This window comes from Amblyomma americanum, chromosome 2 (assembly GCF_052857255.1).
Source record: "Amblyomma americanum isolate KBUSLIRL-KWMA chromosome 2, ASM5285725v1, whole genome shotgun sequence".
NCBI lineage: Eukaryota > Metazoa > Arthropoda > Arachnida > Ixodida > Ixodidae > Amblyomma > Amblyomma americanum.
In genome coordinates this window covers 816,142-843,434 of record NC_135498.1, presented here as the reverse complement: position 1 = coordinate 843,434, position 27,293 = coordinate 816,142, and the positions used below count along the sequence as shown (strand labels likewise).

General features: G+C 48.5%; 1 protein-coding gene across 1 annotated transcript in view; it reads left to right on the top strand.

Moving 5' to 3' along the window:
- The first annotated feature begins 15,602 nt into the window (after nucleotides 1-15,602).
- LOC144120414 (sodium- and chloride-dependent GABA transporter 1-like) overlaps nucleotides 15,603-27,293 on the top strand; it is a 166,557-nt gene continuing 154,866 nt past the window's right edge. The window contains exon 1 of the mRNA XM_077652757.1: nucleotides 15,603-16,630. Within this exon, the coding sequence (XP_077508883.1) occupies nucleotides 15,940-16,630 (691 nt within the window). The 5' untranslated portion in view covers nucleotides 15,603-15,939. The remainder of the gene's footprint in view (nucleotides 16,631-27,293) is intronic.

Below are 27,293 nucleotides of genomic sequence, written 5' to 3'. Positions count from 1 at the left end.
GAAACAGTTTCAAGTAAAGATTAAATGCCATAAAACGCGCCATTAAAACATGCTGTGCTGTTAACAAAAGAACGTATTTCTTGGGGCGAGTGAACCTGCCGGCGCCCCGTGCACACCGGCTCAAAATGATACGTGTGCAGCTACATGTGTTTTTTTCTTTGCGCAGTTATAAGCATACTATGCTGATGTTCAGGTGAAGGAACGCAGTAACTTGCATGCTATTAAGTGCATTGAGTGGCAGTGCCGATCGACTCCCAGACTTCGCGCTTTACTACCGTGGCCCATTCCCTGTTAGCCAGTTTTCTAATGCGGTATGTATCTGCGAGAATCCTATCGAGGCTAATTTAAATTTCCTTTTATGCTATTACGCGGATCCAACAGTGACGCAGCTTGTCAATACATGCTGCTTCTGCAGTGCGTAAGCATGACGCAGCCGCCGGTAGCTGCGGCCGCTGCGGTAGGCTCAGGAGAGCAAGCTGCCGGGCTAGTTGGTGATGCATGTTGTAAACTAAGAAGCGCAAAATACCGGACGACGGACGGAGTAAGGGACACAAAAAACTCGTGAACCTGTTTTTTGTGTCCCTTACTCTGTCCCTTGTCCGGTATTTTGCGCTTCTTAGTTTACAGCTGCGGTAGGCACGGGCAGGCGGAACCTGTTTTTCCTACCATGCGAAAGTCGCTGCTGACATCAGCGCCACCGCATCTTCGTGACGTCGCGGGGTGAAGGAGGTCTATTACCGCAGCTGCCGCAGCTACCGGCGGCTGCGCCATGCCTGTGCACTGCAGAAGCAGCATGTATTGACCAGCTGCGTCACTGTTGGATCCGCGTAGTAGCATAAAAGGAAATTTAAATTAGCCTGTATAGGTTTCTCGCACATAAATGCCGCATTAGGAAACTGGCTAACAGGCAATGGGCCACGGTAGTAAAGCGCGAAGTCTGGGAGTCGATCGGCACTACCACTCAATGCACTTAATAGCATGCAAGTTACTGCGTTCCTTCACCTGAACATCAGGATAGTAGGCTGATAATTGCGCAAGGAAAAAAAGCACATATGTAGCTGCACACATATTTATTACCTTGAGCCGGTGTGCACGGGGCGCCGGCAGGTTCACTCGCCCCAAGAAATACGTTCTTTTGTTAACAGCACAGCATGTTTTAATGGCGCGTTTTATGGCATTTAATGTTTACTTGAAACTGTCTCTTAATATGACCGACAGAATTATTTGATTCCAGTAGAAAGAAGTCTGGTAAGTTGTGTTTTCGTTATTTATGCATGCGATATGTAACTAAACTTGGGGCAAATATGAAATCGCTACGCTAGTTTAAGTAATGCCTTTTATTTTTAGCTATACCTGGTGCAGTTCTGGGTAATTATAATTAACACCTTCGTCAAGTCACCCCAATTTCTTAAACAATTGTGTAGAAAGTGCGCATTTTTTTATGCCAGCATGTACACAAAGCCCTGTTCTGTATGATGACGCGATAAGTTCTTTTTTAGATGATCAGTACTTATGCATGCATAGTTACATTAGAACGTTTCTTACTAAAGTAACTAACATAGTACTGCACGTGTAGGAAAAAAAATCGAGAGATTTATCACGCTCCTCAACGTCACAGGAATAGTTTGCTACAAATGGAATAATTTTATTTTCATGCGTTACTGAATTACGAAGGTGTTAGTGATGCCAGCCGCAGAAAATGGAGAGGTCAGAAAACGAACCTTAAAGTTTATTTCCTCGTTTAGGGCCTCTTCGCTTTCGCTTTGGTCAAAGAAATGCGGCACTGAAATCAAAGAAATTACCTCACAATTTTCGACAACCATACATCTAAAAAGCGTAATTTATAAATTTGTACTAAATATTTTGCTATAATTCTTCGTCACGAAACAAGACTCCAGGGCTAGGAAAGAAAATAATTCCAAAAATCAAAAATTTTCACCAAATCGACCAGTTTAATAAGGGAAGAAGTCGGCCTGGCTGGTGCGTGATCATACGGCTGAATACAGCACTTAAGCGAGACAGACGAGATAGGGGACACGACGTTGTCCCCACTTTTCGCACAGCGCGACACGTATGTCAATTAACAGACAGTGAGCGCACGTCTACTCCGCCGAAACAACGCCAGCACTTCCCCTCACTACTGTCCCGAAGTAAAATCATTCCGGCGAGTGCAGAGTGTCAAAAAGTTATTTTGTTTAATGCCTAGCGTAGAAATCAACGGCAGAAACGCTTTCTACATGTTTACTACTAACCATATCTACAATACACTATTTCTCTGAATACGCCGCACGTGGCCAACGCGAGCTCGTGTACTTCGATAAATTGCTAAGTTGAAAGCATCAGCCATTTCTGTGATTCGCAGAAACTGGAAACGCGCCTAAAAGCCTTGAAAACCCACGCTCAACACCTCTCCGCGACGCCACTCCCTGGCCTTTTGCCTACCGCTAGCCCGCTAGCAACTGCAGCGCCACCTCGTTTGTTTGCAAACATGCAGGAGATCTATACGAAAGCAGGTGCTCCTCGTCGCTCCTTTCGTAGGCTACGGCTTGCCGGTCCGGCACACGTGGTTTCATCAACTACACGTCACAGCCATCACATTTGGTTGATGAAACTGAAACCGAAACAGCCTGAAAGAAGAAATTCAATTATATATTATTTAACAGTCGTAGGCAAAAACCACGTGGTAGTTCATGTATTCTAATGTCTAACGCATTATTTGAAAGAAGAAAACACGCAATAAAATTAGCTGTCCGTGGTCTTTTAAGCCATACGAGCCGGAACTGAATGTTGTTAACGGCGTGCTCTTCAAAGGCGCACAAGTTATCTCTCAAAGCCTTCAGACAGAAATGATGGCTAAGTTGCATGGCGGCCGTATAGAAATGAATAAATGCAAGTAGAAGTATTAATGTTTTGGCTTGGGTCTGGGAAAGCATGATTAAAAGGTGCCGCACCCGTAAAAAGTATGCCTACCACCAACCTGTTGAACATCAATCTTGAGACCGCCTCTGGTTTCGGGTGGCTGTAGACTTGTTTAGTACGCCGGCAAATCATACGTCGTCGCGTTTGCTGCATTATCCAACAACACCGAAGTGGAATGCATGGGGGATAACAGTCCTAGAACAGTAATTTCAACAATCTCTTGCAAATGCTAAGGAATCACTGGACGTGAACTGGGGCCCATTATCAGAGCACACTTTGAGTGGGCTTCCGTGACGCGCATTAGCGAGCTGCGCCTCGACTTCTTCCCTCTTCGGCTGTTTCGCGCTTCACTAATTCTGCCGCGGATCCATGCACACTCTGATGTGACCGTGAGGGAAGAAATCGAGGCACACCATGGGATCCAACTTGAAGTGTGATCTGATCACGTCCAGTACAGTTCACGTCGAGCGAGCATTTGCAGAGAGTTAGATGTTGACCACGCCACATCTAGTCCGAACTTTCCTCGCTCTAATGGTCTCGCCGAAAAGGGCGTCGAAATAAAAAAAAACAGCATCTTAAAGAAGACGAAGTCATCCAATGAAAACTTATTTTTGGGTCTTTTGAGCTACAGAAATAAAGTTGATGGCAGATCACCTAGTGAGCTGTTCATGGGCCGACGACTTAGCACTTGTCTTCCAGACTTCACTGCCGTGCGACCAAAGCAAGTTCAGAAGCATATGAGCTAGCCAAGTCTGGATCGCCTCTGACCCCAACGTCCTGGCGACCGCGTCCGTATTGAGGGTAACTGCTCATGGAATACAAAGGCACAGGTTCAAAGCATGGTCGCGCCATGATCATACCATGTCGTCACAGATGACGGCAGAAAACTGAGCAGAAATCGACGTCTTCTACCTTCGCAAGAAAGGTGTCACAAGTCCTAGGGGCGAATTCCACCATACCGGAGCAGCGAGTGAGTCAGCACTGCCGTCCGCACAGGATTACAGCCCACCAATAAATCCACCAGCCAGTGATGCACTATGCCCATTCACGTTCTTCAAGGACAGGTCGTCCATGCAATGAGTTGATTCACGATGGCTATTTCGGACAAGTAGTTTGATATGAGAGGGGCAGGCTTCCCAAAGGAATGATGACGCAGTGGAGTCTTCACTTGTGTAACGAAACATGTGCGTCTGGCATCAAGGAACGTATGTACACACTGTCAAAACAAAACCAGCTCTCTTTCCCGCCTTGGCAACCCGAGTGTCATGTTATTCCTCATGCCTGCGCGGCCGTATGTGATGCATCGACCAGTGTCGTATAGAAAGGAGTGTGGGGTCTTTCTCCTTTGTCTCACGTCGTCCGAGCAAGCATTCCACTGCTGTCAGACTGTGGCTTATATAACGCCCGCGCTTTCAGTCGCGGGCGCCAGTGCAAAGAGAGATGATAAGGTACAGCAGACGTTCAAGTTGCAGCAGTGCCGTGACCATGGAGGCGCTCGCGTTGGCATATCATTGAACGTACTATGCGATTTATTTAAATAACGATACAGACTGCAATAGAATGTTCCCTTTGTCTCTCACTTGTTTTGGACGGGCAACGCATTTTTTTCACAAAGAAGGCAGCTTTTTCTACCTTTATGCAGTACGTAAGAGAGGGATATACTACACTCTAAACATAGCTGCGCCTAAATGGGAGTAAAAAGAGAGTAAGCTTACTCCTCTAGCGCACTCCTTTTTAGAGGCAGCAGGCTATGCTGACCAAGTCCCGAAGTCAGTCACTAAATATACGGAATGCTTACTCTTGGCAACGGAAGCATTATCCCATTGCAAAAAGCATTGATGCAGTTAACAACAGAAGGAGGCATTTAAACGCGGCAGAAGAGGTCCCGAGGTCAGCAAATACAGGAGGATGAAACCTCGGTTAAAATCTTCGTAACTCTAAGAGCTTGCCATGATTTGAAGAGAGAATTTGTTTCCACTTGCCAACCGTAAGTGTTCGGCATTTTTTAGTGATGGGAGTCTATCCCAGCGCTTGGTCAGCATTTGTTGTTGTTCAGTCGTTAGGTCGCGTTCGACTCTTCGTTACCCTGTGTACCACAGTACTCCAGACCTTCATGTCCTCTCCCGGAGGAGTTGACACAATTTCGCCTTCGTTACATCCGTGAGGCCATCTCATCCTCGTCTCCTCTTGGTGCCTTTCCAGGGTCTTTTACAGAGACTGCTCTCTTCTTCGCATCAGGTGGCCTAAGTAATTGAGCTTCAACTTCAGGGTTTGAGCTTCCAGTGTTTATTACCGCTGACTAAAAGGACGGCTTGCTTCCTTTTTACTCCCACATGGGCTAATAATAATGCTTGCAGTGTACGATCATGCAACGTCTAAGACTGACGACGTTACTGTGGGAAGAAGCTGGTAGATTGAAGTCGTGTGTATTGAAAAATATTGCTTGAATTCATGATCGAAAAAGTTCTCACTATGGGCGTCTAGACGACTGGACTTACTGTGTGCCGAACTGGCGGCTCTGCTAATCCCTTGTATTTGGCCAACCTACCAAAGGGCATAGAAAAGGAACCAGCGAAACATAGACGCAAGACAAGAACAAAGGAGGCACACACAACAACGCTGGACTTACAACTTGTCTTGCGTCTATTTTTCGCTGGTTCCTTTTCTATGCAATATGAACCAACTAGCCCAGCAGTTTGCACTCCTGAACTACCAAAGGGGAGCCACATTCGTGAGGCGTATCGCACGTCAGCTCGACTGACACTGCGGAGAGACAACCCATCATTCCTGGCGGTGAGAGGAGGTGCACCGCACTCAGTATGGCGTCTCGAGCGATTCGGTCAGCGCATAGCAACTTGCTTCGGCGAATAATTTCCGACAATTCGCTGAAATAGTGTGCGAATCCTTCGGGGATGGTTTCTAAAGTGCAAAATATTTTCGTGCTGACGCTGCAGGGATGGCCCCAGTGATGCTGACAAAAATGCGCCGATGAAATTACCGCGCAACCTTGGCTGTGACCGTTCATAATATCGGCAACCTCCACACAGACGTTGCAGGAGCTCGGCCCTTCTACGTGTACATAGCGTGTGATCCAAAGATTATCGTTTTGGTCATGTCATTCGCATCGCCATCCGCTGATTTCTTAGGACAAAGAAGAAAATAAAAAGCAGAAAACGACAGAAGCGCACGCCTCTGCACCCAGCTTAGCCGAAGGTTTGCAGGTCCCGCAGAAGGCGCCCGAAAAAACGTTAGAATTTGGGAACGTATTCGTTCCCCTTATCTCGTTTCGCGTAACTTTAACAAAGCCTGATATCAACGCACTTATCCTCTGAAACGAAAAATTTACATCGGTGTAAATTTGAGGACGTGCAATGGAAGCGCTATACCACAAGTAGCATCCGCCTCGTATTCGGGGAGTACTGGGTTCGATCCTCAGTGCTCTCGGGTACCCACTGGTTTTCTAATTAGTATAAGATTTTCTCAGGAATGATGCCCGGCTTCTCTGGCCTTAAATTGTTGCAAACTGGTTTTGGACCAAACATCTGCAGTGTCCACAAAAGGTAGAAAACTTGAGGGTGCACTTAAGCTCCACCTCAAGGGTATGCCCCGACAACGCTAATGGGTCCCTTCACCGGGTCCTCTGCGTATCACCTCGCACTTTACATTCATAGATCGCTGGAACTCCTCCTGGTGCAGTGCGGTGCAGCGGGTGGTGAGCCGCTGTGGCTGCTTCAAACACGGCGACCGGCTGGGCTTACGAGACACAGGTTACTCTCCCTGAGCCACGTCTCGCCATCAATCATTCATCTAGCTGCCACTTGCCACGGTGGCAGTTTGCTCACAATCCAGAGGGCAGGCTGCCATGACGTCATAAGGTCACGTGACATGGGTTAGAAGTGGACCACCTCCTTTTTCACTCACAACGCCGATATTGACGAAGCAGGATTTTCTGCCGAACGGGAGGGCTTTCTTAAATGCTCTGCCATTCCATTACAGACAATCCTGGGAAGACAGCTACGTAAACAGGGATGCACACGTTTCCTGAAGCTGCACTAGGGCTCAGTTATCGACGAAGGATCATCGACGAGCGAAGGACGTCCCCGACTGGCCTCATCTGACCTGGCGCTCGCATCGGTGCATCTGCTATAAAGCTGCGGCATCGCATCCAGTACAGCACTTTGGCTGCATCAATGGCCAGGGGGAAGGCTTTTTTAAATTCTCTGCTATACCGTCACAGGTTAGTGGGATTCTTTTTTCTAGCACTTCTGTTGGGTGTCGTTTTGCTACTGCTACTGCTGCTGCGAGAGGAGTGAGGTTGTTTTCGGTCGGTGTGGACTGTGTCGAGTGGGAAAAAGGAATTTTCGATACCAAAGACAGTATATCTCGCATGGCATGTAAGTTGGCGTATCATGTAGGGAGTTGCGCAGGAGTGTCCGAGGTAGCAATAAAATCCAAGAAATCAGCTTATACCAGGGATGTAAATGGCCGAAATGTAGGGCGCAAACGCCACATGCAAAGCAGGAAGGAAAAGAAGCCGTACCTTTGGGCGGAGAAGATATGTGGATTGTACTTCAGGAGATTAACCGAAAGCCTGATGTTTTTTGCCACTGAAAGAAACGGTCGATGAAACTGAACAATCAGTGCAGTTTTATTCCGAACAGATAACAGACCTGGTGACACGGACAGAATAAAATGAGCGAGATATCAAAGCAATCCAGACGAGGCTCGCAAAAATGCAAGTGAAGAAGCAGCAGCTCTAATCGCTCAGCATCGAACTTGATGACGTCAAGTGGCGCTGCCGACGATTGAATTCAGAAATTCACGGTGTAGCACAAACGGAAACGAAAGTTCTTTTGTCTAAGTTTAACGCTATTGCCAGTGGAAGTGAATTACCCCAGTTGTCAGTACACGATATCACGATCATTCCCCGATTGCCGGCAAAGCATGAGAAAGTGCCTGGTATCATCTGCTGTTTCACAGGACAGAGCATCAGGGACCAATGATGAACTAACAGGCGGGAGCTGACAACTGCAGACGCAAATGTTCACGTGCTGGAGCACCTGCCTAAGCGAAATCGAGCACTGTTCAAGGAAGCGAAATAATGGGCGAAAACAAATGAGTATGTCTGGCACAGTAACGGACAGACAAGAAAGACTGATGGTGCGTCAGCAATAGTCGTACAGCATGACTGCGACCTTGGGAAGTTGCAATAAGAATGAGGAATTGATTTTGAATTTCTATTTCGTTTACTGCCAAGAATGCAGACCGCAACAGAAATGCCTTATCTACTCCCAGATGACTTCAAAGACTCCCTCGGTCTGGTTTTCCAGACGCCATTAAAGTGTTTTCATGTCAACGCTTGATATGTCAGATATAAGGACGCATAATCTGATACTTTCCTCCAGCAGTTAAAATTGTCAATTGACGCCACCTTGATTAGCGAAACTTGGTCTAGAAGCGATTCTGATGTTCTTCGAATCCTCGGTTATGAGACATTTTTTTTTCTAAATCGTGACACCATCTTGGCAGCGGCGTTTCTACACCATTTAAGAAGTGGCGATCTGAAATGGTACAACAGTTCACAGTTTCTGCAAAAGAATGCGAAATCTTCACAATGTGCTTGAATAATAGTATTTTTTTTAGTACGCTATCAGCCACCTAAGGGCTGCGTCGCTAAGTTCTTGAAATTTTTTGCAAGCCTGATTGCATTTTAAACCAGTCAGTAGTTAAACCTTTTTTTCGGCGGAGACCTAAATATTAATGTCACTGACACATCTCAAAATAGTTTAGATTTATTGCTTAGAACTCATGGACTTCTGAAGGAAATTAAATCGCCAACGCGTCTTACGACTTCGTCGCTCATAAATTTGTTACCAACCATGATCCAAGTATGATCAGTTTCGGAGTAATCATATCTGACATCAGCGATCACTTGCCCATATTTATGTGCGTTAAAAATATCTCTAAAAAGCAACGTAGTCCTGCTTATTCTTTCCAACTGATATATGAAAAAAAAAAACTCTCGCCAGATTTAGAAATTCTGTCGAAAAAAGCAACTGGAAGCCAGTCCTTTTAGAAAAGGATGCCTATAATGCGCACGAGGCAATCTTGAAGTTTCTGAAGCCGATTTACAAGGCCTGTTTTCCGATAGTAACAAGAAAACAATGGCGCTACAGTCGCAAACCATAGGTCACGCAGGAACTAGGGTTTATGAAGGTTTAACGTCCCAAACTGACTCAGGCTATGTGGGATGCCGTAGTGGAGGGCTCCGGATAATTTCGACCCCCTGGGTTCTTTAACGTGGACTGACATCGCACAGTACGCACACGAACCACTAGCATTTCGCCTCCATCAAAATGCACCGCCGCGACCAGGATCGAACCCGTGTCTTTCAGGTCAGCAGCCGAGCATCATAACCAATGAGCCACCACGCCTTCACAGGAACTGCTGGCCAAGATAAACACAAAGAACAGCCTATCTCGTAAGTTTATTAAATATAAAGCTGAATACGATTTGACAGCTTTTAAAAAATACCGACATCGCTTGAATCCCGAACTTAAGAAAGTCAGAAACGCCTATTAAACAAATCAATTTGCATGAATTCGAGGTCGTGCCGACATTACGTGGAACCGACTTAACGCTGTTCTTGGGCGGAATAGCAAATATGATATATTAAATACGCTAATTATTGACGGCGTAAGTATATCCGGAAGATAATTAGCAGATACGCTTGTCACATGTGATAGGAAGATTGAAATGGAAGTATGAACTATGAAAGTATGAAAGTATTAAATGGAAGTATGAAGTATGAAATGCCGGACTGCTCGTGAGTGATCTGCCACCAGGGCACATGGCCATCAACTCTACACCACCGGATGGGCCTCAAACTGCACGGCATGATGAACAGGGCATTCCAATGGACTTATCGGCACCTCTACCCGTGCAAAAGTGCCCTCGCGCAACTCACAAGCGTCCCTCAAACGACAGCCAACCGATTCGACCTTCGGCAAGTGATGGCTCCCAAGGTAAGCGCACTTGTCTTACGATCGAGAACTCGGTGGAGCCTACACCTGGATCGTCTTCTTACAAAGTGACCATTAAATCACTGGCCAACAAAAGCCTCACGGATATACCCAACAAGATTTTACAAGCTAACTTGGACGCATGCCTCGGAACCAAGGTTTTCGGGGCTTCACAGCCAGGACAAAGTCCAACACCATTGCAGTGTGGCTTCCGACTCTGACTGCCGTAGAACGGCTGCAAACGCTCACCAGTATTTCACTGACAAACGAAATCTCAGTGCCAGTACAAGTGCATTTAGTTGAAGGCTCCGACTTGCAGCGCTGCGTCGTCTACAACGTCGATATCACTGAGAATCAAACTGCACTTCCCCCTTCCCCTACCCCTTCCAGAGAGGCATGGGAGACTGCCCTCCTCAACTGCTCCTCGCTTGAGTCCCAAAGGGCTCTGGTGAAACGGGCGAGAGACGGGGCATTGTCATGCGATGTCCCGGACTAGGGTAGCCGACCATGTAGCGGGGCCACTCTGTGGCCCCCAACCTCTATTGCAGCAATTAAAAGTTTTCACCACCACCACCAGCGTGAGCTGTACTGTCCCACGCACCGTGTCATCCAGGCCCGACGTATGGGAAAGGGGCGCTCTTGCATAGTCACTTTGCAAGGCCCTCTGACACTACCAGCCCGTCTGTACTATTATGGCTGTATTTTACGGCCTCGGCCATATAAACCGAGTGCGGTATCTTGCTATAACTGCTTCCGTGCTGGACATATGCGCAAATCTTGCCCCTTCACTGCTGCCGGTGAAAGTACATCGGAAGGGAAAGTGGCTTACCGATGCGGTCTTTGTAAATCCGACGACCACGAGATAACATCTCCAAGTTGTCCGACAAAACAAAAGGCAACACAACAGACAAGTCGTCGAATGACTAAGCATTGGCCAATACAAGACAGGATAACTTCATTGCAGACATCCAATCGGTTCGCAGCTCTCCAGTGGGATGACGGCGAGTGGCCGGAGCTCCCTGAGCACACCTCGCATGACCCTTCAGCTCAGCAGCCTTCTAACGGTACTGTGCGAAAAGAACGCCTCCGAAAACAGCCAACAAAGCAGCGCAGCGTGCCTGAACTACCGCAGGACGATATGGCCGCAGTCGACGAACAAATCGCACGTCTTTTACCGGAGGTCAACAAGCTCCGGCAACACCGTGAACTGCTCGCTCGACGTAGACGGGCAGCGGAATCATCCGCCACACCTATCAATGGCGCAGCAGCATCGCCTTCCTGCCGCCCACCAGTGTCATTTCCTACCGCCTCTTCCCAGATTACCGCAATGCCACTGGACAACTTTGCGACTTCTTTGCTCCGGTTTATGGTCAACCAGTTGTCCAACCTGACGTCCGTGATTCTACAGCGCTTGGGCTAGTAACTAAAAATGGCAAGTTCCAGTCGTGCTGGTGTGCTGCAGTGGAACTGCAGAGGCATTTCCACGAAGGTGGGAGAGCTCAAGACCCGACTACAAATTCACAAGCTCCAGGTATGGGCCATGCTGCTACAGGAAACAAACGCCTTGCCATCAATTCCAGGCTTCAGTGCCTACATGTCTCCTTCAATGATAGACCGTCGTGTACAAACTGCTGCTCCCCGGGAAAGGCGGCGGTGTATGTGGACTCACGTTTTCCGCATGTACGCCTTGCTCTCGAAAACTGGTGCACGTCGTATCAAGAGGTAGTGGCAGTGGCTGCAAAACTTAAGAAGGGAACCGTTGTGGTCGTTTCATTTTACGTTAGACCAGCCGGTGTGCTTCCTCCCGTATTAATCTTGGCTGTTTAACAAGTGTCCGTCGGCAGTATCCCGGGTGTCCGATTTTAGTCGGAGGCGACTTTAACGCCCCTCACCAGGATTTTGGGTACCCCACTTCAAGCCTTTGTGGCAGACGTGTGCGGGACGCCTTCACGGATGCCCAATTTGTGCTGCTCAACCATCCTGGGACAGCAACACGGCCAGTGCGTCAAACTCGCAGTGCTTCGTATGCTTCAGACTTGACGTGGTGGTCGGGTCCGAGTACTCCCTCCTGGCACATGGAGCCAGAGTGCTAGGGAAGTGATCGTCACCCTATCATCATCGGTCTTCACACCTCACATTTACGACCTTTACGCTACAAATGTTCTGTGGTCAACTGGGACAGTTTTCGCTCCTGTATGGACAATCTCTCCTCAGATTCTTCGCCAATCCTTGTTGACCGCATACAAACAGCGCTCAACAGTGCTACAACTACCACCTGGACTGATGTTGGTCGACCGGCACCAGACCTCGGCCTTCTTAATTTGTGGGCGGCACGCCGTCAAGCCGAGCTGGCTGCTACGCGAGACCCTACTTCGTCGCAGGCACGTACGCGATTGCACTGTCTTACAGCTAAGACACGCAAATATGAACGTGACCTCTCTCGGCGGCAGTGGCATGCGTGGTGCGAACAATTTTCTGAAAAATCCTCGAATGCCTCTCTCTGGCGAACATTCCGTACAATGGAACGCGGTCGCCGTTCGACTGACGCAGCGGCAACCGCATGCTTCGCGGCTAACTTGTCGCCAGAGGATTTCGCCAAAGAAGCAGCGCGAAAGTTTTTCCCAATAATACGATGCTGTGCATTCTTCATCCGCTAGTTTAAATATGGCAGGCATCCCAGCGCATCTATATCAAATGCCTTCTGATGTCGACGTAGATCGAATTGCGTGTCCATTCTCTATGCCTGAGTTGCTGGCTGCAATAGATGACGCGAAACGGAAAACAGCGCCTGGCCCGGACAATATTCAGTACGAGGTGTACAAGAACCTGAGTAGCGCTGCACTACCTCAACTACTTGACACCATAAACAAAGTATGGTTGGATGGCGTAGTGCCCGAGAGCTGGAAATCCGCTGTCGTGATTCCTATCCCGAAACCAGGAAAGCCTCCGACGAACCTTGCCAACTTGCGACCTATCTCCTTAACTCCTACGCTGTGAAAGCTGGCGGAGAAAATGCTAGCCACACGATTGTCATGGTGGCTAGAGCAGCACGGTTTTTATCACCCAGCGCAAATCGGCTTTCGTCCATATATTGGTATAGAGGACGGGTTGGCTGCCTAAGTATCTGCAGTTTTGTCATCTACCTGCAGCCGCAATGTGCGTACTGTTTTAGCAGTGGACGTTGAAAAGGTATATGACAACATCAGTCATGCAGCCATTCTGAACTCCATTGACATGCTTCATCTCCCTCTGAGAGTGCGTAGTTTTGTCCAATCATTTTTGGAAGGCAGAAAATTTGCAATACGCCTCAGCGGCGAAGCGGTCGGATCATTTGTTCCTCTCTGCGGCGTGCACCAGGGATCAGTATTGTCGCCGACATTATTTAATATTGCTTTCATCCCGCTGGCTTGGCACTTACATGACATCCGTGACATAAAATTTCTTCAGTACGCTGACGACATCACGGTGTGGAGTACTCACCAAGATCTCCGTATTCAGGAGGCTGCCCTTCAATCTTTCATTGGATGTTACCTGTTCATTGGATGTTACAAGACGGATAGGTGACGTTTCGCCGATCCTCACAAACCGCTTAGCAGAGAACCGCAAGTGATTTACTGGCAGATACAGACAGGATCCTTCCTGCACCCTTACCTTCATAACAAGATGTACCCGGAAAGGTACGAGAAGGAGTGAAATTTCTGCAAGACTCAGTTAGGCACGCTCCAACACGTCGTTGGAGTATGCGATTTCGTCAAGGCAATGCCCCCCACCTCTTACCTGCCCCACTCCATCCCTCATCCTCCCTTAGCGAGCGATGGGAGACCTTGCTAAACAGCCGCGCCCTGATCTCGTCCTGATCTCCAGGCGGCTAGGGAAGCATATGGGCCCCGTGAAGAGGGAACGACTTTCATCGACGGCGTCTAAGAAGACGTCGTAATTAGCTCGGCTCAAAAAAGTTGTTTCTCTCTCTCTTCCCCCGGGGCGAAGTGCGTTAACATACGAAGATCTTGCGCACCACCACGAGGTTAGGTATGCAAAGCGCTTCAATACTGTTCGCGCTATGAGGGGACAAAGCCCAAACTCACAGAACATTCTGCTGTGCCGTCGTGGTGAAACGTTAAGTCAGTCACAAAAGTCAATGAAATCAGCTTTTTAATGGTTTATCTTATGAAACAAACAAGGTATAAAAATTCTGGAGCATATAACATTTTTCCTGCGCGCGGTAAACTTCTTGTTTACGTGACAAGAAAAGTTTTAACAACGGACTACTTTTTTGTCGATGATGAATTCTGCGCGGCGGTCCTGAATGTGGGCGGAGCTTCACTGCAGACTTACTTTGTATCCGGCTATATTCAGATGCAGGCCGCTTCCATGTGCGGAAATCTTGGCGCGCGCGGCTTCTCCGCAGCTCGACCGTTATTGCGTGCTTCAGCAGTGTTCGCACCCGAGTTCAGGTTCACGAAGGTGTACCACTAGTTGTTTTCGGAAAACAAATATAAGAAATTATTGGTAATGCATTAGTGAAAAAAATTAATTGCTGAGAACGTTACGCCGAACAAAATGCGCCAGTGCTTTACAAAATTCGAAGAAAATGCGTGTTATTACAAGTAATTAAATTTCAGCAAAACTTGTTGTTGGCCGGGCTAGTTGGTAGGCCATGATTTCAGAGGAACCAGCGCAAAAAGAACAATGGACCCCTTCATTTAATTCCTGAGTCATTGTCCGATCAAAAGATTGTTTTGCACTGCTTGTGCGTCATTGCCTCTGACAGGTTACTGTATATAAATATATTGTAATAATTCTTCCGAAATAAATGCGTTCGGCGCTTCTGTCCGTGTCGGCCTGCTTGTTTCTTGTCCATTGCTCTTTTTGCGCTGGTTCCTCTGAGATCAAGTAATGAAATACTTGTAACGCGTTGCTTCCTAGTCTGGATTTGTTTTGTCATTGTGTGGACGGACCGACAATGTGCTGCTGGCGAAGAGAGGTTGAATGCATTTTTGCGATAAAATAAGTTGCCGTTAGGCCATCTAAAGTTATAACTTAACCATTCACCGCTACTTAGGGAGGGTGCCAAAAGAAGGGACCTTTACTGCCAGCACTTTGCCGCACCACTCTCTCCGAAGCGCGTCGTACCCAAAATAGTGGTGTTTGCAACCAACACATTTCGATCGCCTAAAGCACACCGACTGAACCTAGCTAAGATGCTAATGCACTGCTTACTACCGTCGTACGATTTTGAATTGAGCATCAAGCAAACTTTTGAGCGCTGAAATTACATTTTTTTTTATTGCAGTAAGTTTCGCGCACCGTTCCTGCCCCATACCTGCCAGCTCTCTCCTTTTGGCTTGCTTAGCGGATTTCATTCCCGCGTTAAAGACAGCAATGTTTCATTTTCTATCTGTTTGCAGGCCCGATAAAGCCACTCGGTAACAAAACACAGCTGCTCGTGTGTGTGGTGTGCACAAGCAGTTTGAAACTCATTTTTTAAGTGTCCCTGCAAAGCAGTGAGCAGCCACTCGCGCGTGCCGCCACCACAAAGAGCCCCGCTTCCGCCCCTTTGCTGCTCGCATGGCGCGCACGCTCCGGCCGACGGCGGCGCGTCAAGAAGTTGCATGCTCACGAGATGCGTTTCCGGTCCGAGTAAACACGCGCGACCTTGCCAGAGCAACAGAGAGGCACGGAAAGACGGAAAGATTCCCCACCGATTGCGACACGAGGGGGACTCAACTGCGCCATGCGAATATGCAGGCCAGACAGGCTATCTACTGATATTCAGATTGACGGGTGCCTCCATCTGGCGCCATTCCGCAGACCGCGTTATCGCGAGGAGACAGCGCCGCTTCGGTGAGCACACCTGCCGGGAGTGTGGCGCTGTGCGCGTCGATTATCCCCGTGCGTTGAGAGGGGGCTCCCCTCAGAAGCAGCTCGTCGCGCGGCCAGTTGTTGCGGCCCGTCGGCGCCAGTGGAGGCTGACCCCGCGGTGCGAAATGCGTTGACCATGCAGGCGAACAACATCGGCCACCTGTACTCTGCGAGCCCGCAGCCCTCGCCGCTGCTGGCGAGGATGCCTGCGTTTCGTTTCCCGGACCGAAACTCGGGCAGCTTCAGCGGCGGCGACTCGTACGAGCACGCCGTAGCGCTGCCGCTCATGCAGCCCAGCCCGTACGTGTTGCCGCCGGACATCAACGCGGCCGATGCGGAATGCTACGCCGGCCTGGGTCCCATCGTCCTGTTCCCGACGTCGGCGGGCCTGGTGCCGGGCATCCCGACCATGGTCAGCGATCCGGACCAGCCTCCCGGGACGCCGACTCGGCTGGTCTTCCAGCCGATCGCGCCGCCCACGCCCGCGGACGTGGTGTCGAGCAAGGGCTTCGAAGAGGCCGCCCGCTACCACCTGCGCTCCTTCTCGTTCGGCGAAGAGCCTCGCAGCCTCGGGTCGCGCAAGTCTCGCCGCCTGTCCCGCTCCGTGCCCGAGCTACGGCCGCCCGAGCCGCCCAAGTACGCCAAGGTGGACGAAGACTACGAGACCTCCTCGGACGAAGAGAACGTCACCGAGCAGCCCTCCAAGAAGAAAGTCAAGGAGTCCCGCTGGGTGCACTACCTGGACCTCGTGGCCGGCTGCTCGCGGGAGGCCGTCGGCCTGGGCAACATCTGGAGGTTTCCCTACTTCTGCTTCGTCCACGGAGGAGGTGAGCACTTTCATTCTCCAAGGCTTCCGCAGTAGGGACAGTTTGTCATACAAGCACTGCTTTGTACGAAAACCGTTCGCGTTGGCAGGTGTTCGACAGAGAGAGCAGCCCGGTTTCTTTACAAATGCTTCAACGACTGCTGCAGGCGAGCCGTTTGTTATTGTCTCCTATTTGACCTTGGGAGCCGGACGGTAGCGGATCGATGGAACTTGTCGTTTCACCGTGGTAGTAATAATGATCACTGACCCGTTGGCTCGGCTAAATGCAGCTTTCCCTACCATATCATTCAAGGCTAACACGTAACCGTTTTGAACGCTCTGCGTGGTTTTAACTACCGCAACGTGTAGCTCACAGCGCGAATGAGTTCGTCCACTGCTGACCCAAAGAGCCAATCATCCTTTCGTGACTGTCCCAGAGGCTGCGGGTAGGAGGCCAATAGTGCTTTTAGCGCACGGGTGGAAGTTGATGATGACGAAGACGTGCATAGCGCGAAAGAGCGACAGGTTGGCACGAGGCGTGATTGGTTGAGTGGTCAGCGAAGCTGATCTGTTCGCGCCGCCGCGGGTTCGAAACCCAGTTGCGGCCATATTTATTTGTATTTCTGCAGATATCGATAGGCTTCAGACAGATATCGCCTTTTTCGGGATTGCTAGTGAAGCAGTGACTAAAACTGCTCTTGACACTAGGCATTGGCGAACGTTTCTGCGCCTATGGTGACTTTTCTATCTGTTTTTCTTATAACACGGAGCAAATATATATAGGAGAGCAGAAAGTTGGGCGAGTTGGTTGAAATGCATACTGAAGAAGTTGGCGCGGAAAAACGCTTGTCCTCGTTTTTCCGTGCCAACTTCTTCAGTATGCAAATATATATAGCCGCGACGATCTCACGTGGTGATTTCGGGAACGAAAAGGTGCGCTAGTGGCCAGGATTTGATTCGTCCCAACGGTGACGGTTTCAAGTGGTACCAGCGTTGCTAAACACTGCTCACCGAGATTTGGTCTGGATCTCGGATGGTTACATGCCTGGTTAGAAGAGTGTGTGCTCTAAAGCCACAGGAAGATCCCAGCTTCGTAACGCGTTGTACGTTACAGCGCGTACATCGCCAGGCTCGCATGTGCCGGTAAACAGAATTTTTTGTAGCTTTCGCTCTGTTCTCGGCATGCAGCCAACTAGCAAAACGCTGCTGCAGCTGCGCAATAAAGCTAGACGCTGCTCGCGCAAAGTGGCAGACATTCGCTGCGCGTGGCGTGCTTCGCTGACTCAGTCGAGAGTGTTTACTCGGTTTTGACGCTGCACTGTAAAATTGGGCAGAATACGGCGAGGCACAGCTTTATTGAGGCATTGATCGTTGTTTTTTTTTGTTTTCTCCATTTTTTAAATCCAAGTTTGTGTCTAGGTCACAAAATTATCCAATTGCTCCACTCCTTGCCCTTGTGTGCGTTTGTATCAGCAATGCACATTGGCCGATCCCCCGCCGTGGGTACGTGCCATTGAGCCTGATGTCATCTTCATCATGGATTTGTGCCACCCCAGCGAGCTCCTTCTCTGTGCCTCGCGTGGATTAAAAACTATTACAAACAGTGTTGTTATCGCGCACAGCGCCACGAAAGATGCAGCTATCTCTTCAGACTCCGCAAAGTACCTCAAAGCTAATAATCGTCAATTCACGGTGTTCTCTATGAAAAAGAAAAGGTCATTTATCTTACTCTGGCAGCAGTAACGCAATGTCACTCCCTTCGTAATATGCTTCCAGGCCTCGAGGGCAAAATATATGCAATGGAGAGAAAAGTAAAAAAATTGACAATCGATTTGCGTAGTCAGGCAAAATGTGAATTAGGTGCGCTCCATCGGTTTTCGCCGGTGGAAATTCTTCGAATGGCGATGACGGGTCAACGTGCATATATGAGGAATTGGTGCATTACATCCATAGATCTCTGGGAGTCCTCGTACCGCTCCTGGTACGGCGGTTAAGCGATATATATATATATATATATATATATATATATATATATATATATATATATATATATATATATTAGTGAACACTCTCAAGGTTCGCTTACACGCAAAACATAAATACCCACGAAAGCAGCAGATTGGACAGCCGTCGCCGTAGCTCAGTTGGTAAGAGCACCGGACGCGATATTCGGAGGTCGTGGGTTCGGGTCCCACCGGCGGCATGGTTGTTTTTTCTGCTGCTTTATAAGTAATTTTCTTTAAAAACTAATTGATTGGCACTAGATATATAAAAAAATAGAAACATTCCCCTATGCACCTTCGTTTCGGTGACTGTTGGCTTCTTTAATATATATATATATATATATATATATATATATATATATATATATATATATATATATATATATATATATATAGTGTGTGTGTGTGTGTGTGTGTGTGTGTGTGTAATATCGCTTAACCGCCGCACCAGGAGTGGTACGAGGACTCCCAGGGATCTATAGATATAAGGTAGAGGGTGACCAATTCCTGGTATGTGCATTTACCCATTGTGCCTATGCGAATCACTTCCATCCGTGAGCGATGAATCCCAACAGCGGAACCAAAGTGAACGCCCAAGCGCTGGCCTGACTACTCAAATCGACCGTCATTTTTTTTTCTCATTTGTGGTGTTGGTCAAGGGGAAATTAGAAATTCTACGCACAAGAGGCAGGGCAGAGAAGTGGACAGATACGGCAAATTCCTTGCCCTCTTTTGTAGCGCTGCTATGTCGCACTATAGAACTGCAATGGGGGGAACAAACGACTGTGGGCCGAGGTGCCGGGAAACTAAGCATTAGTGCTGGAAATGGAAATAGTCCCCCCCCCCCCCTTTTTTTTTTCTTCTTTTGCTGAATGCCGTTTGCAAAGAAAATTTCAGAGAGCTTTGGCATGGCTGTCGTTCTGGGCGAGGCTCAGCCGGGTTTGCCGAGCATGGGACTAAAAACATTACACGCTTAAAAGAGCTCGCGTTTCGATGAGCGTCATCATTTTCGTGCTGTATTTAATTTATTCAAGTTTCCTGTTCATTTTGTTGGTATTTTATGTATTATTTTTAGTGACCCTCGCTTGACCCCTGCTAAAATTCCGCACTTTGTTTCACTCATTTCATAGTTAATGTATTCACTCTTAAAATCATTCCAAGATTTCTCATTCTGGGTAGTCAAATTTTCCGCTGAAACCCCGCACTCCGAGGTGCATCATAGCCGTTTAATCGACTTCTGCACATGATAAATCTAGTAATTAATAATAGCATAGTTGAAAGCTGGTTGAATGAGTCGAATCGGCGACCTCGCCTCACTCAGCACCATTGCTGCATCGTCGGGTGTTTTCGTCGCCCGCATCAAAGGCATCCTGTGGCGGCAATTACCCTTGTCCGACGAGGGAAGGAGCGTGGCTGTACAGCTGACACGCAGAATAAAAAAACAGTAAAAAAAAGTCAGGCGAAACCAACAAAGGATGTTATTAGTTCTGAATGGCCCCGGGCCAATAGAAACCAGATTCTTGACGGCGCTCGGGTGATGGATGAAGGCCTTGGTAGCGGAGGCGAGAAAACACGCTGCGCGGAGCAGCCAGTGGTGCCCTCCGACGTGACGTCTTCCGCTTCCCGCGTGCTCGCTGGGAGGAGGGTAACCGGAGAGGGGCGAGAAGCAATCGGTGGCGGGACGAGTGGAAGGAGCGGCTGCTCGAGGAGCCCGGCTAGCTCAGTTGGCTGAGCGACTGCTCCGGTGAAGCGGGGGTCCCGGGTTACAACCAGGACGAAATTTTCTTTAACAACCAAGCTTCCGAGAAAGCTGTATAGCTTTCTTTTGTAGCTGTATGACTGCGCTCGGGTGGATGTCAATGCGTAATTACCCACTTATTAGAAAGAACGAGTATGTAACTGAAAAGAGCGCTCGGTAACTATACATAGACACGCAGTCGCTCTCAACCGCGACATACCGTAAAATATAAATACCTGAACAGCTGTCAGTGAATCTCGCGTTGCACAGTGTTAAGCGTCCTGTGAGTTTTTAACGCGAGAGCGTTACTACCGCTGTGCTGAAAAAGGTTGTCCGGCGTTGGTGTCGGCGTTGGCGACCGCTTGAAGCCTCGCAGCCGGAGCGGCTGGAGCAACGGGCCACCTAGATCACGTGACCTTGTGGCGTCATAAAAACCTGCCCAACGAATTGTGGCCACCGTGGCAGGTGACGGTTAAATTGACGATTGATCGCCAGAGGTTGCTCGAGGATAGCAACCTGGGTCCCACCGATTGCTGTCCTACCCCAGGGCAGTGGCGCATCGCTCAACCGGTGCACCCAGGAGTCGTATGGAGGCTCGCAGGGATCTACGAAAGTCGAGGGTGACCAACTCCGCATACATGGGCACTGACCCATTAACGCTATCGCGTCATAGCCTTAAGGCGGGGCTTTTCCTCCTTTGTTATCTTTTAGCTTTTGCGCTTGCGTTCTCTTTTCGTCACAACTCGGCAAGTCTGCACTGTCAGAACACGATTGCTTTACGTTGTACACGTGCGCTCGCAACAGTGAAAGCAGCGATGCTGAAGAACGCATTCGCACGAAGGAAGCAAAGCATACAGGCCTAAAAACGAACGGAAAGTGCTTCCAGACACTGAGGAGATTGGCACTTTTTTTTCCCGCAGTAAAGGCATTGATGGACTGGGAGGTAGCAGTGCGGGCGAAAAACTTGGAGGCCATCTATTTGCATGCCATTAGCTCTGTGAGCCTGCGATAGCACAAGCACCTTGTTGTGAGTTACCGTGCGCGACCGCACACAAATTACACTCTCTCCCCTTTGCCGCCTGCCTTCAGTGCGCTAACCGTGGCAAAATGCCACCTTGCAGTGAGATTTCATCGATGGGCTCCTATGGTACCGCAAGAAAGTTCAGCTCAGACTTAGCTATGCCAATGTTCTAGAACCAACCGCCATAGTCCCCTTTTGCGCTTCACTTCTATTCCGTCATCTAACCGGGGAGACAGCTGTTGATCGCTATTATCAAGCCCCCCCCCCCCCCCCCCCCCCTACACTAGTGTTGATAATTCCAGAATTAAATAGCACATTCGATGTGGGTATAGCAGTCCCCCCTTGTCAAGAAAATGGGGATGGCATTGTCGGAGGAGCGCCATGCAATCCTATTTTCATCGAACATCGGCGTCCAACATGCCCTGCAGTATATGAAGTATATTAACCGAGAATAACTTTGTGCTGCTTGCGGTCGCACACAGATGTTTGTGCTGCCGCACTGGTTGCATCGAGGCTGGGATAGATATCATCACCTGAGCTGGTTTCTAGCAATGAGGTCAGTGTATCGCAGTTCCCGTGGCTGATTGCTTGCACGAGGCCATAAAAGGAGAAACACTTTACAATGATCGAGAGGGATCATTGCTGCCAGAGGCTTGTATCACAATTCGAAAAAGGTTCTCTAACGGAATTGTTCGAGTCATTAAGTACCCAAATCCGACCTTCGGAGTTAAGTAAGCATTCCGAGTGTACTTGAGATGGTGACGCGCAACCCTGTCCGTGTGGAATGAGTCCCCCTTTGCCACCTCCTCCCATTGATTCAGGTACAATAAAAAGTCCTTGAGTACTGTCACATGAGAGGACCTTCTCCAGGATACCTTGACGTCATAAGGGTGATCGAATGATGAAACTTACTGAAAAAACATTGAAGATTTGACTTTATTGGTACAGGCCAGAGAAAAAAAACAAATTAAGCTATAAGCGTCATTTAGTGTCTGCAGTAAGTTGTCTCACCTGAAGAAGTGCTGGGTGGCGGTAGCGCTGCCAAATGCCCTTTCTAGCTTCTCTTGGCACAGGTGAAGGGCTCGGAGGAACCTCGGCCCAAAGAGCTGGAAGGCGCAGCTCATCTTCTCGGACCCGTTCTGCCCTAGGTGGCATCGCGTGATCCCTGGCATGGCCCTCGTTGCATACTAACCTGCTGATAAATATGAAGTTGGCTTGCAGTCAGAAATCTTCACATATGTGGCAAGTGTCATGCCCATATTCAAGGCATCAGTGCAGCCCCTTTTTATCCTTATGAATTTCCCTTTCATCTTATCGATTGGCACTGCAATGCACCTGAAAAACATAATTATTTCTCGGGAAGGCACAAAAGAACGTCTTCTTGGGCGAGTTGGTCACGATTCATCTTAGGCACTAGGCGCGAACACACACAGACACAAGGAAGGATACGGGACAAGGCGCTTTTTCCCGTATCCTTCCTTGTGTCTGTGTATGTTCTCGCCTAGTACCTAAGAGGAATCAGGAATGCAGACATAGGCAATTCATAACATCCATGATACATTCACACTGGAGGCGTTTGCGATGATACAAGTTTGCTGTCCACCACGCTGTTTGGATGAACGGTGTGTTGGACTGAACTTTTGCGACAGACGGTACATTCACAACAGCTGCAGTGTGAAAGCCTGGTCCATAACTGCCCAGAAAATGTTATCCGCACAGAGAGCGACAAAAATAATCCCAATTACATACGCATGCTTCGGTCTTGAACACCTGAACCAACTTACATGACCGCCTGGCGTGTTGTATCCACATTTCAAGAGGGAGTTCCGGAGACATTTTATCAGGTGCGAAAAGTCTGAGACAAAAAATAGATGTAGGGCTGGATCAACTGGATGCTGCACTTTACAGGTGGTCGACATTGCCTGCATACCCATTATTTTCCACATTTTGCGATTCCAGGCCATTTTGCGATCAGTGGTAATAAAGTCTACAAGCAGACCGCTCTTCTCAGCCTAGTACTGTTACAACTTTATCAAGGGTATCGCCTTGCATATTCTCATCACGTAGCAAAAGAGCCAACAATTTGGCGCCATTTTGCTCGGAACAGTAAGAAGAGAATTACCAGGCCATGATCAGATGGTATCTGCCTATCCTTTGTTGTCGTCAAGGGCCCAAGATCTACGAAGCAATCTTCTGACAACGCTGAAGCGTTGTCCGTGGGAATTCCTTCTCTTGTGTACGCGCCTTGTTCTGCTGGTTTGTCTACCTGGTACTTAATCTTCAGTTTTCGCACAAGTTTTTCGCTGAATCCAAAAATCGTGCGGTAGGATGACAGGAACCTTTTAGGCGTTGCTTTACTTGGAAGGGACAAAATTTTGTTCCTACGGAGATGTTCGTAGAGGCGAGGGCTCTTAATTTTCATCATTATACAGTCAGGCACCCAACTCTTACTGTATGCCAAGCCATTGGACTTTAGATGATGAAAAACACTGCCTGACAGCTTCCTGCTGTCTTGGGGGAAGGCTTGAAATTTGTTCTTTAAGAATCTCGTCTTTGACCACGGAGTCCATCTTTTGCAGTTTCCTCGTTCGCATGGCTGAGATGAGTCAGGATTCTCCTGTTCTGGATTGCAGCTTTAAGTTTTAGTGAATTCGCATGGCTGGTCTTGGCGCTGCTGCGTTGAATCTTTGATTTGCGCATAAGCAATGCTTGCCTCAAATAGTTGCATGAGACGCAATGTACACCTGCAAAAGAAAGGCAAAGGTAAAATTACATTGACTCGCCGGAAATAATGATGCATGAGCAGATTATGCTACATGAGAGGCAGCTTATTTTTATCTCAAAGGATTTGTACCTCAAAGGCCATGCATAACAAGTACCTTGTTTGCAAAAACCTGCACAAAGACATTTGCAGCTGAAATAACACTCCATGCCGTACCAGGCCTTGTTTTTAACTTTTTTTGCCAGCAGCGATTCTTGGCAGTCCGCCTGTTTCATTGCGGCTGCACACAGCCGCAGAGGGTTCGTCTTCTCAAGCACTGCCCCAGCATCCTTTTCACTCGTTCAGCAAACCACCTCTGGCGGGTGCCTTGCATTTGGCGCCAAAAGATCGGTGAAAAAACATGACTTCTCTTTTTGGGGTAAAAAATGATGTGCATTATATGACACCGTCGTGATTGGGGAATATTCCGATGGCATTTCCAGGCAGCTCACAGACCTCACTGTTTCTTGTAACCTCCTGTGCATGTGGAGTGCTTTCGGAATGAAGTTTCAAAATGCCTTGCTGATCGATGGCTGCACCATCTTCGGCCGCGTCTTCGTCGCCAGGGCACTGCACTTTAGGCGGAACTTGACAATTTTCTGATCCTCTTCTCTTTCGAGGTGGTCTCTGCCGTGCTGCCTTTTTGTAGCGAAAGCTGCACTAGGCTAGTAGAAGCGAGTTTCGCTGTGCCTGTCCGAGGCCACAGCTGCGCATGCGCCGTAACCATGGCAACCAGCTGCGCCGTTCCACAGGCGTTCCGCCGACTCGTGACGTCACGTGCCTCGTTATGCAGCCTCACTGCGCATGCACAAACCGTTCGCCGGTGCGCCCAGTCTCCTTCATCGCGTCTGACTGCGCACCTGAACATGTAAGGCTGATCGATGGCTGCACCATCTTCGGCCGCGTCTTCGTCGCCAGGGCACTGCACTTTAGGCGGAACTTGACAATTTTCTGATCCTCTTCTCTTTCGAGGTGGTCTCTGCCGTGCTGCCTTTTTGTAGCGAAAGCTGCACTAGGCTAGTAGAAGCGAGTTTCGCTGTGCCTGTCCGAGGCCACAGCTGCGCATGCGCCGTAACCATGGCAACCAGCTGCGCCGTTCCACAGGCGTTCCGCCGACTCGTGACGTCACGTGCCTCGTTATGCAGCCTCACTGCGCATGCACAAACCGTTCGCCGGTGCGCCCAGTCTCCTTCATCGCGTCTGACTGCGCACCTGAACATGTAAGGCAGAGCGTGTGCGCTTGCTAGCGCCATGGACGAAGAAGCGGACGGTGAGCGGCATCTTCGGAGACTGCGAGGAGCGGCGTCGGACGATCCGGAAATAATTGCTTGGCGTGAGAGTAGGCCTGACAGTGTGCACATGAAACACGAAGGGCTGTAAGCGTGCGTCCGAGACGTCGAAGGACCGGGAAGAACGCCTCGCCAAGGGTCAAGATGCGTTCGGACTATCTTTGCGGCACCCTTGACGTGAACGTAACCCAGGTGCGTAGCAATGGTTTACACAAGTTTTACGTCAAGTCTTGTTCACGTTCGCTGCGCACGCTGTTACTGAAGAAGTAAGTTCGATAGAGGAAACGCAAACAGCACTGTGTTTGAAGAAAACGCGGTCATAGCAAGCGCGGCACACAGACACGGTTTTAGTAGTTTTAGCACGGTCCAGCGCTACAGGATGGATGAATGGACGGACGGACGGAGGCTGAACCCTTTAAATCTGGCGGCGGTTCAAGCCACCTAGCCATGACTTTTGAAATTTTGCTCATGTCTTGATTTTAGCCACCAATCAGATAACCTTCGCTTGGTTACTTCTACCCGCTTAAAATCTACTTTCCCTTCACTGTCCTTAAACTCCAATGCTTTGGATAAATCAGCCCCGCTGCTTTCCACTGAAGGGTGAAGCCCTTTACAGAAAAGTATCAAATGTTCAGCCGTTTCCTCCTCCTCTCCGCATGCAACGCACAACGTGTATATCTCGTGGAACCTGACTCTATATGTCTTAGTCCGCAAAACTCCCGTCCTGGCCTCAAACAACAAAGAGCTTCCCCTACAATTAATATAGATATTTTATTTGGCAATTTCCTCCTGCTTAAAGATTCTGTATGTTCCCAGTGTCGATTTCGTAGGCATCCTTGTTTTCGACAGAGCTCTCTCTGTTTCTTTAACCTTTTCCTTAACCGGTAATTGCTGATTTGCCCCCCCCCCCCCCCCCCCCCCCCGCCCCTACTGCTGCCCAGATATTTGCTTGTCAATTTTCTAGTTCGTTTTCTCCATTTCGTGTCAACATTCCTCTTGTACAGGTATCTGAAAACTTGCCTAACCCACTGCTTTTGCCCCATTTTTCTCAATCGCTCCTCAAATGCTGTCTTACTGCTAGCTTCTCTGCTCTCGAATGACGCCCATCCCTTATCACCCTGTACCCCCTGATTTGGTGTATTGCATGTGCTCCCAACGCTAGCCTCCCTACGCCGCGTTGTTTGATTTCTAACCTTGCTTGAACATCTGGTCTCATGCACAAGACCGCATTGCCGGAACTCAGACTAGGAACCATCAACCCTTTCCAGATAATTCTTACCACTTCATACATATTGCAATTCCACAGTGCCCAATTTTCATTATTCATTGCATGCATATCTTTCATGCTCTGCCAGATACTCAGCACCGTTATTTATCCACACCCCAAGATATATATATATATACCAAAAGTGATTTCTGGCAGCTGATTTGGTCAATATAATATAAAATCACCAAAAATTGAAGAAACATACTTCGGCTGGAGGACCAGCCTTATATATATATATATATATATATATATATATAATATATATATATATATACTTGTACTCATTCACTACTTCTAGCGTGAACTCCTGTATTCTGTGCTCACCGACCTCATCATTAAATATCATAACTGCAGATTTTTCCTTACTAAACTTGAAACCTAATCTCCCGCTGCAGCACAAATGTCTATCAACTTCTGCAAATCTTCCTTGTAGTCAGCCATTAGCACTATATCATCGGCGTATATTAGTCCCGGTAATGACTGTTTAATCCATTCTCCTGGCTAGAAACAAGAAAGGTTGAAGCCTAGTCCGCTCCTCTCGAGCTTGGTCTTTAACCCTTGCAGGTGCAACATGAACGACAAAGGAGACAGAGGACATCCTTGCCT